Genomic DNA, 13,914 nt, shown 5'->3' on the forward strand with positions numbered 1-13,914 from the left:
TTTTCTCAATGTTGAATTTTAGCATACCAGTTTTTCTTAACCCTGTGGGGCTGGCTCCGAGGTGCACTGCAGGAGCTGGAAGGGGGAAGACCTGGAGAGTGACCTTAGAGTAGGACATGGCGGCTAGACTGGACATCCCTAGCAGCCTGCCCCATTTTATAGATGCATGTTTGTGCCTGGGGTTCTGTTGCTGTGTAGAAGTTACAGGCGCATCTTCTATTAGAATCATTCCTGAGCAGGGCATGGTGGTGCACGCCTTTAATCCCAGCACTTGGAAAGCAGAGGTAGGAGGATCGCCGTGAGTTCGAAGCCACCTTGAGACTACATAGTGAATTCCAGGTCAGCTTGAGCTAGAGTGAGACCCTACCTCAAAACACAAACAAACAAAAACCATTCCTATAAGCACTGTGTGGTTTCGATAAGAGAAATTCAAGGAGTTGTGGACTTAGCCTCTGAGAAGTAGGTACTGTGGGTGCTGAGACCAGGCTGCTGAGAGGGACCAGAGGGCAGAGTGTGTGTGTCTCCCAGAGTCCCGTTAGAACCAGCCCTCTGTGTGGTAGTGCCAGGAACAGGTCTTTGGGAGGTGATGAGGTCATGTGGAGCCCTCAGGAATGGGAGGAGGCCTATTCCTCCACGTGAGGCCTTTTCTCCCTGTGAGGACACAGCATGAAGGTGCTGTTTGTGCAGCAGGAAATGGATCCTCCAGAGATGGCACCCTGAACTTGGGCTTCCAGCCTCAGAACTGGGAGAAAGACATCTCTGATTCGTGAGCCAACCACCTGGCCTACTGGTGCTCTGTGTGGCAGCCTGCTGGAGCCACAGGCAGGGGACCTGCAGGGACAACCAGCAGGGTCCTGCAGGGCAAACTTAGCACCGTTAGTCTTGAGACTGGGGACTGGGCTGTTCCCCCAGCGGTGGGGAGGCCTTAGAATCAAGTCGGCACACTTGGTGTGGGCGGAGGCGCAGGTTCGGAGTTTCGGCTCTGGACACAAAGCTGCCCTCTACTTACAGGGTGGTCCTGTGGGTCTCAGCTGCAGAGACCCAGCCCAGGCAGAGCCAGCAGTGGGTATAAAGGCATCTAGTTCCTCTCTGCCAACTTAGGAACTGCCCCCACCCACCTGGGGGGATCCCTGCCAGAGCTCCCGAATGGGAGGCAGGAGCTTATGGAGTGGCTCAAGCAGCAAGGACCCACTGATGGCCCTGTGCCGCATCCACTCAGGGTGTGGATCACCCCGCCTGAGCTCCTTCTGCACACGGTGGGATGTTTGTGGTAAAGAGCATGTGTACTTTAGTAGCTGGTTAGTTGGTTGGTGCCAGGGATGTTTGTTGTGTGAATAAAGGAAAAAAAAAAAAAAATCCAAGGGCTGAGCGTAGTGGCACACTCCTTTAATCCCAGCATTCAGGAGGCAGAGGTAGGAGGATCCTTGTGAGTTCAAGGCCATCTTGGGACTACAGAGTGAGTTCCAGGTCAGCCTGGGCTAGAATGAAAACCAACCCACGAAAAAGAAACAAAAAAGGGGGTGAGGGCTAGAGGGTTGGTTCAGCGGTTAAAGTGCTTGCCTACAATGCCTAACAACCCAGGTGCACAATGTGGCTCATGCATCAGGAGTTTGTTTGCAGGGGCTAGAGGCCCTGGTATGCCCATTCTCATCTCTTTCCCCCTCTCCCTCCCTCTCTCCCTCCATCTCTTTCTCGCTCCTTTCTGTGCTTACAAAGAAATAAACAATATTTTTTAAAAGTGGGGCTGGAGAGATGACTCAGTGGTTAAAGTGCTTGCCCGTGAAGCCTAAGGATCCAGTTCAATTCCCTAGGAGCCACATAAGCCAGATGCACAAGGTGGCACATGTTTCTAGAGTTCATTTGCAGTGGTTGTTGGCACACACTTTCTCTCTCTAGTAAATTAATTAGTTAGTTAATTAATTAATTATTTGTAGAAAAAGACCTGAGCCAGGTGTGGTAGCGCATGCCTTTAATCCCAACACTGGGAGGCAGAGGTAGGAGGATCGCTGTGATTTCAAGGCCACCCTGAGACGACACAGTGAATTCCAGGTTAGCCTGGGCTAGAGCGAGACCCTACCTCAGGAGAAAAAAACAACAAAAAAAAGATCTGCCTAGCATGGTGGTGCACACTTTTAATTCTAGCACTCGGGAGGCAGAGGTAGGAGGATCACTGTCTGTGAGTTCAAGGCCATCCTGTGAGTACATAATGAATACCAGGTCATCTTGGGCTAGCGTGAGAGCCTCGAAAAAACAAACAAACAAACAAACACATCCAAGGGCAGACACCCAGGGTGCTAGCTGTGAAGGTCACCACTGGACCCCAACCCCAGGCTCACCCGTTGCTTCTCATCTCCCTCCAGGACTTCCCACTCGCGCGCCAAGGCCGAGGCAGCCCTCACAGCGGCTCAGAAAGCCCAGGAGGAAGCACGGATCGCCAGGATCACTGCCAAAGAGTTCTCCCCTTCCTTCCAGCACAGGGAAAACGGTGAGTCCTGCTGGGCAGGCATGGTTCCAGCGGGTGTGGCGTGGAGTGTGGTGTGGGCACTGCGGACAGGCTGGGCATTAGACATGGCTCCTGACAGACCGCCTGGCACCCAACTGGACTGATGGAATGACCCAGAACTGACATTTCACTGGCGTCCACCTCCCTTCCTGAAGCTGCATGTCTGAGCTGGGCTTCAGAAAAACAAGTCTGAGGGTGTGCATGGGTTTCAGTGCCTCTGTCTCTACCTGCTCTGAGTGTGCATGTGTTCTCCACGTAGTGCTATTCTAGAACCATCTGTGATGATGGAAACACCGTTTGCTCCGCCCAACATGGCAGCCACAGGCCTGGCATGAGCTGTGGCAAAAGTGACTGGGGATCTGAATGGAGTTTGAGTTCATCATTTTGTTGGTGTTTATTTGCAGCCCAAATGAGTCTAGAACTCATGCTGTAGCCCAGGTTTGCCTCACACTTGTAACAGTTCTCCCTCGGCCTCCTGAGTGCTGGAAATGAAGGTGTGAGTCACCATACCCAGAGGTAGTGGACTTTTTAAAAAAATATATTTATTTGTTTATGAGAGAGAGAGAGACTAGGTGCTCACCAGGGCCTTTTGCCACTGCAAACAAAATCCAGACACATGCACCACTTTGTTCATCTGGATTGACTTGAGAACTAGGGAATTGAACCCAGGCTGTCAGGCTTTGCAAGCAAGCACCTTTAACTGCTGAGCCATCTCTCCAGCCTGATTTAGTGGTTTTTGAGAAAAATAAAACATATATTTATCTATTTGAGAGAAAGAATGAGTGAAGGTGTCAGGTCCTCTTGCTACTTCAAACAAACGTCAGATGCACATACCACCTTATGCCTCTGGCTTTACATGGGCACTGGGGAATTGAACCTGGGCCTGCATGTCTTGCAAGCAAGTACCTTTAACCACTGAGCCATGTCTGCAGCTCCCAGACTTAGATTTACTTAATCTTAACTCACCTACATGTGATTGCAGACAGTTGTGTGTGGCCAGTGGCTGCTTTGCTGTGTCCTGTGGAAAGAGCTGGAAGCCACTGCCAGATGTAGGGATCTTGCCCTTCAGGGAGGATTGTGAGCACTTTGTTCTCTCCCAGGAACATCCAGTGTTGGGACTGCCTGACTGGTGGATGTTGGGATGGTGGGAGGCCCCAAGACCCACAGGTCTTGCCAGCTTCATGGCGGCCAGCTCTACCCTATGTCCCTCTGTCCTCATTGGAGGTACCAAGTCCCATGGAACCTGGAGAACAGGATTGGGGTCACATGCTTCCCACCTACTCTTGCCAGATGCACACAAGAGGGCAAGTGGCAAGCTGCATGAGGTAGGCTTCAGGATGTATGTGGCCCAAGACAATTTGTCTTTATTCACAGTGAACGCTTCCCTGAGGCAAGGTTTTTCATTGACCCTGGAGCTCCCCAGTTTTTTTTTTTGTTGTTGTTGTTGTTTTTGTTATTATTGTTGTCGGGAAAGTTGAATGCTTCTAGCAGAATGTGCCATGCACAGTCTGTGGGATTTTTAATATTTTATTTATTTATTTATTTGAGAGAGAGAGAGAGAATGGGCACACCAGGGTCTCTAGCCACTGCAAACAAACTCCAGACGCATGTGCCACCTTGTGCATCTGGCTTTATGCAGGTACTGGGAAATTGAAACTGGCTCCTTTGGTTTTGCTGGCCAGAGCCTTAAACACAAAGCCATCTCTCCAGCCCCTGGTCTGTATCTTGACATGACAACTCTTCTGGGTTTCCGGAGTGGGGACAGGAAGGAGAGCTCATAGCTGGTGACAGGCCAAGCTGGCTCAGCAGATCTAATGAGTCTTTCTGTCTGTCCTTCTGGGGCTCAGCTGTGCTGTCTCCCCCATGCAGTGGCCATGGGCTCCTCTCTCCACACAGGAAAGAAGCATCTTTCCCTCCCTTGGTGAGGGGGGATCTTGCCCGGGCTGCTACTCTCATCCTAGAGGGACAGTCAGAACGACAAAACCCAATTCCCACTGGAGTGGCCTCGGTTCCTGGACAGACTCAGGTGGCTCCTAGATAGGCTTCTGCTCTCACGGGTTGCCTCTCCTCTTCCAGACCTCTTCTGGGCTCATGGGACTTGAGAGTATCTGAGTTGGTCAGACCCAGGCCACTGCCCTAGAGTCAGACCATTGGATTGCTGACTGACTCTCACCCAGGCTGGCCGTGTGTATAAGGTGTGTGCATGTGTGTGGCTCATCACCCACTGTGCAAGCATGAGGACCTGAGTCTGATCTTCAGCACCCATGTAAAAAGTTAAGCATGAGCCGGGCATGGTGGCTCATGCCTTTAACTCCAGCACTCAGGAGGCACAGGTGGGAGGATCATCATGAGTTCGAGGCCACTCTGAGCTAATAATAATAACAATAATGAATTCCAGGTCAGCCTGAGCTACAATGAGACCCTTCCTCAGGGGGAAAAAAAAAAAAAAGTTAAGTAAAGCTGTGCCTGTTTGTGACCCCAGCTCTGAAGGGAGAAGAGACAGGAGGATTGCTGGAGCTCACTGGTCAGCCAGTCTGACAAAAAAAAAAAAAAAAAAAAAAAAAATGGGGAGCTCCGGGATCAACAAAAAAACCTTGCCTCAGGGAAATAAGGTGGGGGAGTAATCAAGAATGACACCCTCTTCCTCTGTCCTCTGTGTGTGTGTGTGTACATGGGGCATGCACATCTACACGCATGTGCATGCACTACACATGTACATACCACACACATACACCAAAAAAAAAAAAAAGGAAAAAATGTGTGGGGACAAAAAGGTGCTATAATGCCCACAGACCACCAGGTTTCAGCCCTGTAGGCCACTAGTGGCTTCCAGACCCGGGTCCTGTTACATTGCCTCTTAAAGCTTTGCTTTTCCCATCTATAAGGCAAAAGAGGGGACTGAGTGACTCAATGCTGTTTGAGGCTCTCTGTGTTGATAGGTGACCCCCAAGAGATCTATCCACCCGAATGAAGAAGGGTTCATGAGTGCAAGAGTGACTGTTCAGCAGAAGACCATGTAGTTTCTAGAAGGACCTGGAGATGAGGTCATCCTGGGTCAGGCTGAACACTACACAGAAAAGACAGACAGGAACAGAGTGATGTCACCATAGCCTAAAAACAGCCAGGACCATCAGAAGCCGTGGAGGAGCTGGGTAGAGCCCCTCCATGCCACCCCTGCCCACAGCCAGACCTCAGAGCTCCTGCTTCCAGATACTGAGAAAGCAGCTGTGTTGTGTATCTCTGTTCCCTACCCTGGCATGAGGCCCCTGGGGTGGCCCCAGAACTGTGGAGAAGCTCCCATAGCCCTGAATGACAGAGATGCTCCCCTTGGGCCTGCCTAAGGCTCCACTGCTGCCAGGGAGGCCTCTGCAGATGTCTGCTGTCTGTTTTCCGTTCAGAGCCGCCTCCTTAAAAAAGGCCTGTGGGCCCTTGTAGTCAGCTCCAGTTGCTGGGATGAGCATCTAACCAGACACAGGTTATGGGAGGAAAGGATTTATTTCAGGCTTACAAAATACGGGGGAAAATACATCAAAGGCAGAAGAAGCTGTTTCCCTTTCATAGATCCATGTAGAGAGACACCACCAGCAGCAGCCAGCGCCCTAAACCACCAGGGTCGAAACTGCTCTCACCACACCTTAGGGCTGAGCCCCAGGATCCACTTCCAGTGACACTTCCTCCAGCCAAGTGGCTAGATACCCAGATTGTAAGCTTAATTTTAAATATTTTATTTTATCTATTTATTTGTTTGACAGAGAGAGAGAGAGAGAGAGAGAGAGAGAGAGAGAGAGAATGGGCACGCTAGGGCCTCCAGCCACTGCAAATGAACTCCAGACGTGTGTGCCCCCTTGTGCATCTGGCTAACGTGGGTCCTGGGGAATCAAGCCTGGGTCCTTTGGCTTTGTAGGCAAAGGTCTTAACCACTAAGCCATCCCTCCAGCCCACAAGCTTAATTTTAATAAAACACCTGAGTTAATGGGCCATACATTTACACTATCACATTCAAATTACCACAGGCCTCAAGGCCTGAGACTCAGCTGCCTACAGTGGCCATCAGGAGCTGCCACCTCACTGTGTCCCAAGTCATGGGGACTTGGTGGATGCCGGGTGGTGGTGGGAGCTGCTCCTCGCCTGTTGCTGACTGGGATCTGTGACCATGTCTGCTGGGTGAGGAGGCTGCCCACTGCTTCCCCTTTGCAGCATCTCCTGCAGGGAGAGTTCACATCATGTGCTTTCCTGTTAGTATCAGGTGGTCTCCAGCCCATTGCAATTCAGCTTCCCACATCCAGGCACTTCCTGGAATGCATTAGAGGTCAACACTTTCAGACCAGCGTGGCCTCAGAGAGGCCGAGTGGCTACTGAGTCCCCATGGCCAGTATCGGCTGTCCCTTCTTACAGAGCAGAAGTTCCCAAGCAGAAGTACTTTCCCAAGATCTTGGGAAGAATGTGACAGGACTGAGGTTTAAAATAAGACCTGGCAGGCTGGAGAGATGGCTTAGCGGTTAAGCGCTTGCCTATGAAGCCTAAGGACCCTGGTTCGAGGCTCGACTCCCCAGGACCCACGTTAGCCAGATGCACAAGGAGGCGCGTGCGTCTGGAGTTTGTTTGCAGTGGCTGGAAGCCCTGGTGTGCCCACTCTCCTCTCTCTCTCTGTGTACCTCTTTCTCTCTCTGTCTGTTGCTCTCAAATAAATAAATAAAAATAAAAAACAAAAAAATTTAAAAAATATAAGACCTGGCTCACAAGAAAACGATCCAAGTGTCCCAGCTAGGGATAAAAAAGATGCCTCCCCATGGGCTAGCTGTGTGAGGAGGACCCTGGTAGGCAGCACCTCTGAGAGTTTGGGGCACAGGAGATCCCCCGAGGTCCCAGGGCAGTGCCCAGGTCAATCCTGGTGCTACTCTGTTCCCAGAGCCAAGCGCACAGGACAGGGGGACTGTGTGGCTGTGTACGCGGGACACAAGGTGAGGACGAAGCCAGGATTGAGCTGCACACGCTCCAGGTTCCCCTTGATCACCACAGTGATCTTCCATGGGCGGCGCGTGCTCTGGAGCTAATTTTAGCCGAGAATGACCTCGGTGTGGTGTGCTGGCAGCCGGCGTGAGCCTCCCTCCAGAGCGCAGGTCTAATGGGCAGATGGTGTCACCCTGGTGGGGAAGGCCACCTGCAGACTTATGTCCTGGATTCAAGTCTCTAGTGTCCAGCCAAGGGGCAAGTGTGGTCAGCAAGCAGATGCTGGGGGCGGAGGGGGATGCCTGATCCGGGCCACGTAGTGGAGGTGGTGTGGTGTGGTAGGAGGAGCCCATGGCTTTCAGCACAGCTCTGCATGCACTCCCCTTCTTTGTAGAAGGACCAGGACAGTTCCTTCCCTGCATCACAATTCAGTGACCATAGAGGAGTGGACACTAAGTGGGGCCTCAGAGTAGCCCACATCCCTGTGATAGAAAGTGGTGAAGACCAGGGGCGCTCCACTGGTCCAGAGCCACAGCTGCCCTCTGAGCGCTACCCTGCCTGCTGCTGTCTCTCAAGAGCACCCGAGACAGACTCAGAAAACGGAAGCCTCAGCATGGCTGTCAGTCTGCTGGGTGGATATCTCTAAACAGAGGGGCATCAGATCGAGAGCAGCCATGTATCCCCACCCCCCTCCCCGGAAGTCTGGGGGCACATTAGGGGCAGGCTGGAGGCAGGGAGGGTCATCACTGACCTCCTGATATCCCATGAGGCAGCAGCCCCAGGCTTTCCTAGCCTTTGGGGTCAGGCTGACTGGGATGTGTGCAAAGGCCTCTCTTGAGTCCCAGACTCTGCTCTGACTCTTGTGTAACTACTACAGGGGATAAGGAATGTCATGTTCTTGCTCTTTTCTAGAAGGACAGAATCTAATCAGGCTCCTGCTTCTCTGTGTTGGTAGGAAGCAGTTTCGGTCATGGGGCTGCTGCTCATACCACAAGCTGGTCTTTCTCAGCTGCCCCTCCTTGTCCAGGCCTCAGGATTAGGGGCGATGTCTCCCCTCCTCCTTCAGAACCCTATGAATCTTGGAGACCAGGAATGTCTTTGGCCCCTACAGGGAAGAGACATCCAGGCCTGGAAGTCCCAAGAGGCACCGTGGGGCAGGGAGAGGAGCCCAGCCCTGGACCTCACTGGCCTGGAGATGCCAGGCTGCTTTTCAGTCCCAAGGCGCTGGGGAGCCAGGCAGGAAAGGGTCTGTTTGTGGCATTGTTATGATTCTGCTTAGCCTGCCCAGGCTTTGAGACCTCATAGGAGGCGAGCTAGCAAAAGACCTAGAGACCAGGGTTCGAAACTACCCGCTCCTTCTGCCATGGTCTGGGCCCATTTGGTCATCTTTAGCATGGTAAGGAAAGGGATGGGAACCCCGAAGTTACCAGCTGCCCCTCCTCTGTCCCACTCCGTTTGATGACAGGGAGTTCCTTGACCCAGCCATCCTGCCCAGTCATCCCTACCTGGGTGAGCCTGTCCCCAGCCGACACTGGCGTCGCTGCAGTGGACTCCCTGTAATTGCGTGTGCTCTTGTCTTCCAACCAAGGGCTCGAGTACCAGAGGCCAAAGCACCAGATTTCCTGCGACGACATGGAGGTGCTCTCCACGGGGACACCCCTGCAGCAGGAGAGCCCCGAGCTGTACCGCAAGGGCACCACCCCTTCCGACCTGACCCCCGACGACAGCCCCTTGCAGAGCTTCCCCGCCAGCCCCACGGCCACCCCTCCGCCAGCCCCCGCCTCCAGGAACAAGATGGCCCACTTCTCCCGGCAGGTGTCGGTGGACGAGGAGCGAGCCGCGGACATCCAGGTGCTCCTCGAGGGCCGCGCCGGGGACCACGCCCGCAACAGCTGGGGCGAGGAGAAGGCCGGGGGCTCCAGGGGCGTCCGCAGCGGTGCCCTACGCAGCGGCCAGACCAGCGAGGACTTCCGGGCCCGGGGCTCGGGCCACAAGCAGCCCGGGGGGAACCCCAAGCCCCGGGAGCGGCGGACGGAGTCCCCCACCACGTTCTCGTGGACTTCCCACCACCGGGCTGGCAACCCCGGCTCCGGGGGCCCCAAGCTGCCAGAGCCCGACGAGGAGCAGCTGAGCAACTACAAGCTGGAGATGAAGCCCTTGCTGAGGATGGACGCCTGCCCGCAGGACACGCACCCCCAGAGGCGGCGCCACAGCCGGGGCGCAGGGGGTGACCGGCGCTCAGAGGACCGGGCTTTCGGCTTGCAGAGACTGAGGTCCAAGTCCCAGAACAAGGAGAACTTCCGGCCAGCCTCCTCCACGGAGCCCACGGTGCAGAAACTGGAGAGCCTGAGGCTGGGGGACCGGCCTGAGCCTCGGCTGCTGCGCTGGGACCTGACCTTCTCCCCACCCCAGAAGTCCTTACCTGTTGCACTGGAGTCTGACGAGGAGAACGGGGACGAGCTCAAATCCAGCACTGTGAGTGGTGTTCCCCCTGGTTGGGGTGGTGGGACCCTGGGGCTGTCTAGAGCCCAGCTTGTCTCTGAGAGGACTTTTAAAAAGTATGTATTAGCTGGGCGTGGTGGCGCACGCCTTTAATCCCAGCACTCGGGAGGCAGAGGTAGGAGGATTGCCGTGAGTTCAAGGCCACCCTGAGACTACTGAGTGAATTCCAGGTCGGCCTGGGCTAGAGTGAGACCCTACCTCAAAAAACCAAAAAAAAAAAAAAAAAGTATGTATTTATTCAACACAGAGAGAAAGAGGCAGAGAGAGAATGGCCACAACAGGGCCTCCAGCCACTGCATATGAACTCCAGACACATGCACCACCTTGTGCACCTGGCTTATGTGGGTCCTGGGGAATCAAACCTGGGTCCTTAGGCTTCACAGGCAAGCACCTTTACTAAGCCACCTCTCCAGCCCTCAGAGAATACTTGAAACTTCCTCCCCAGAGGTTAAGGGTGCAGCCAAGAAAGGGTGTCCATAGGAAGCTGAGACACTGCCATGGGGTCATACTTGGATCCCGGAGAGAGGGCCTCCCAGGAACTCTTTAGGAAAAGACTGGGTACTTTTGAAATCGTCCAGGAGGAAACCAGACAGCCTGAATCCCATCTTGGCCTTGACCTGTCTGTGAAAACCCCAGATGCTCAGGAAGCCATCATGTGTCTTGGGAAGGAAGACAGAGAACTGGGATCTGAGCTGGGGTACCAGACCCAGGAGCCCTTTGGTCCAGGCAACCTTTCTCTTAGGAGCAAGCACCTCTTATTCGGGTTCAATGCTGGGGCCATGCGCTGGTCCAACACTTGTCCTGCTGCTGAGGGCCTGAGGCCACAGGTGGAATCACACAGTCCTGACTGGGCAGCTGTCCACCTGTGGCCCTCTTTTCTGTGAAAGCTGTGGTTCTCCAAATGTAGCCCCAGTACACAGTTCCCTGGGAGGCTGTTAGAATGTGGGCTTTTGGGCCCAAGTCTTACCTTAGGAGTTAGGTGTGAGTGTTGAGGTTTATCATACCCTGTGAGGGGGGCATGTTCCCATATGAAAATCACTCATCTAGCCAGACATCCCCCTAGTTCCTTCTCTCCAAGGTGAGCATTTGAAACAGCAGCCTCCCTCTGGCTAGGCAGGACGGGGGACTTGGAGTTATATAAGACTGAGGACACTGAGGGGCCTCCTGGGACTTGTCAGCCCACTGCTGGCTCCTTTGGAGGTGGCTGGGAAGGAGAGCCAAGAAGCATGGAGGCCCCGGTGCCCTGTGGAGCAGCGGCCCCAGTCAGTAGGGCCCATTCCCCGTATGTGAGCACAGACCACTCTCTGGTGCCCTGGCTTGAAGTGAAAACAGGAGTTCTGAAGCTATTGGGCTCCAGGGTGTGGAGGACTCACCAAGCTCCGCATGGACTGCGTGTGGTATGCAGCTCAGGTGGGGCCACAGCACTGTGGGGGTGCATAGGGACCCTCTGGACATCATTGCTCCAGCAGTGTTCACCCTCGGCATGGCCCTGGGGAGCTCTAGTTTTCTATCCGTCCCACTCCAGGAGTCACTCGGAGGCTCTGGGTTCTGACTGTCCTTGCTGTCACTGATAAATCTGTCCATCTGTCTCACTGCCCCAAAGACCCACAAAGAGCCGTCCTTGCTCACGCTCCCACCAGGACCACAACACTGGCTTCCTGGGCACAAGCAGCCTGCTGTGTAGCTGTATGCAGGCGTGTATGGCTATTTCAGGATCAGCAGAGCAATGGGCAGGGTAGGAGGTGTGGAATGCCTTCTATATTTAGTTCATTTAACCATGTTGGCTTTTGGGGGTGCTTTAAAACAAAGCTCTCAAGCTGACGATGTCACACAGTGGTAGAGTGCTTACCAAGCAGGCTAAGGCCCTGACGTTCAGTCCCCAGTTTCACAAAAAAAAAAAAAAAAAAAGAGGAAGAAGAGGTTGTTTTAGCTATGCCTGTAATCTCAGCACTTATGAGCCTGAGATAGGCGGATTGCCATGAATTTGAGGACAGCCTACATAGTGAGACCCAGTCTCAAAATAGCAAAACCAAAACAAACCCACAAAACTCTCAGAGGCTGGGTGTAGTGGTGCATATCTTTAATCCCAGCACCCCAGAGGAAGAGGTAGGAGGATCACCTTGAGTTTGAGGCCACCCTGAGAATAGTGAATTCCAGGTCAGCCTAGGCTACAGTGAGACCCTACCAAGGAAAGAACAAACAAAACAAAACTCCCTCAGGGGCTAGAGAGATGGTTTAGCAGTTGAGCCACTTGCCTGCAAAGCCTAAGGACCAACATTCCATTCCTCAGAACCCATGTAAGCCAGAAGCACATTGTGGCACATGTCTAGAGTTTGTTTGCAGTGGTTAGAGGCCCTGATATGTCCATGCATACAAGCGCTCTCCTCTCTCTCTCTCTCGGTCTTTCTCTGTAATAAATACATAAGTAAATAAATAAATAAAGTATTTAAAAAGAAAAGGAACTCTCTCAGGTAGACATGCAGGCATGGGGACTGGCCACAGGATAGACTCGAGTGTAAGGCGACAGTAGGGAAAGTTGGAAGCTTGCAGTACTGGGCGGCTCTGCCCTAGGGCTGCAGCCGGGCAGGGCCTCATTCACTCCTTCACTGCTCAGGATTCCGTGCACCACAGAGAGAAACTGAAGAGGGAGACTCTAGTGCCGCCCTAAGGTCCCTTAACCTCCTTTGAAAGCAGGCCAGGTGTATGTCACTTGGTCCCATACACCAGAGGCCACACTATCTCACGGGTCCAACGGGAGGCAGAGCACAGTTGATCCTCCACCACCTTCTTGGAGCCCGGGGTTGGTGGCACATGGAGAGCTGGCTACCCTTAGTCTGGATCACAGTGGTAACCATGAGAGGCCTTTTGGCTTGGGGTCTCAATGCCTGTGTGTCTTCCCCAACAGCAGGTCTCTGTACAGTAAGGCTTACCCTGCGGCAGGCTCCCTACCTCACCCAGAGCACCTGGTGATAGGGGGTGGGTTGGAAGCACCCATGGCTTGAGCCCATACGAGTCCTTGAGGAGGTGACCTCTGGTGCTCAACAGACCCTCCTACTCATTAGGAGGCCCTCTGAAATGACAGGTGTGACACGAGTAAGTCCTTCTGCTCTAGACTTCGCCATGACTAGTGGCAGCTGCATGTGGTTTCTGATGGTGGCGTCAGCATAGTATGTGGAGGGGAAGTGAGATATCAGACGCTCCCAGCAGACCTGTCCCACAGCTACCACTCATGCCTTCCTGGAGCTCCTACCCTCCGAAAACCCGATGGGGCTGTCTGGACAGAAAACGCCTATGAAGCTGGGGGACAGGGCTTTGCCCCACATGGCCCAGCCTCCTTAGGGTGGGTGGGCATCAGTGGGTAGGACCAAGCCCTTGGCCAACTCTGCTGTTGAGGCCCCTTCCCTGTCGCCTTGCAAAGCTGGGTCAGCCCACATGTCACTAGCCACTCAAAGCCATGTCATCCCAAGTAGCCCTCTGCCCTAGTGAGGGCAAGGTCTTGAGTCCAGCTTGCCTTCTTCCTCACACCAGTCAGAGCCCTTGGGCTCCCACTGAGTCTCTCTGGTCCCCATCTTTCTCTCTCCAGGGAGGGGGTGACCAGAGAATTAGTTGGGCTTCTGGGACCCAGGGTCAGACAGGACTGGGAGTTCAGGTCTCTCTTCTCAGCCAAGTCCCCAGGACAAGCTTTAAAAGCACGTTGGTTGGGCTGGGGATGTAACTCAGTGGTAAAGCACTTGCCTAACATTTGATTCAATCCCTGACATCACAAAATCAAACCAAATCAAATGTATGTATATTTGAAAAGCTGTTTCAGTGGACATGCCAAGCGTGGTGTCGCGTATTTGTAACCCTAGCATTCAAGTCTGAGGCCAGCCTGGGCGGCACAGCATGACCATGTCTTTAAGGTAAAAGAAAAAGCTGCCGGGCGTGGTGGCGCACGCCTTTAACCCCAGCACTCAGGA

At 53.5% G+C, this 13,914-nt stretch overlaps 1 protein-coding gene across 1 annotated transcript in view; it reads left to right on the top strand.

Moving 5' to 3' along the window:
- The window catches only part of Jph3 (junctophilin 3), a 90,100-nt gene that overhangs the window by 72,011 nt on the left and 4,175 nt on the right, over window positions 1-13,914 (top strand). The window contains exons 3-4 of the mRNA XM_004666051.2: window positions 2,361-2,485; window positions 9,042-9,928. Of these exons, the coding sequence (XP_004666108.2) occupies window positions 2,361-2,485; window positions 9,042-9,928 (1,012 nt within the window). The remainder of the gene's footprint in view (window positions 1-2,360; window positions 2,486-9,041; window positions 9,929-13,914) is intronic.

This window comes from Jaculus jaculus, chromosome 1, assembly GCF_020740685.1.
Source record: "Jaculus jaculus isolate mJacJac1 chromosome 1, mJacJac1.mat.Y.cur, whole genome shotgun sequence".
NCBI classification, from domain to species: domain Eukaryota; kingdom Metazoa; phylum Chordata; class Mammalia; order Rodentia; family Dipodidae; genus Jaculus; species Jaculus jaculus.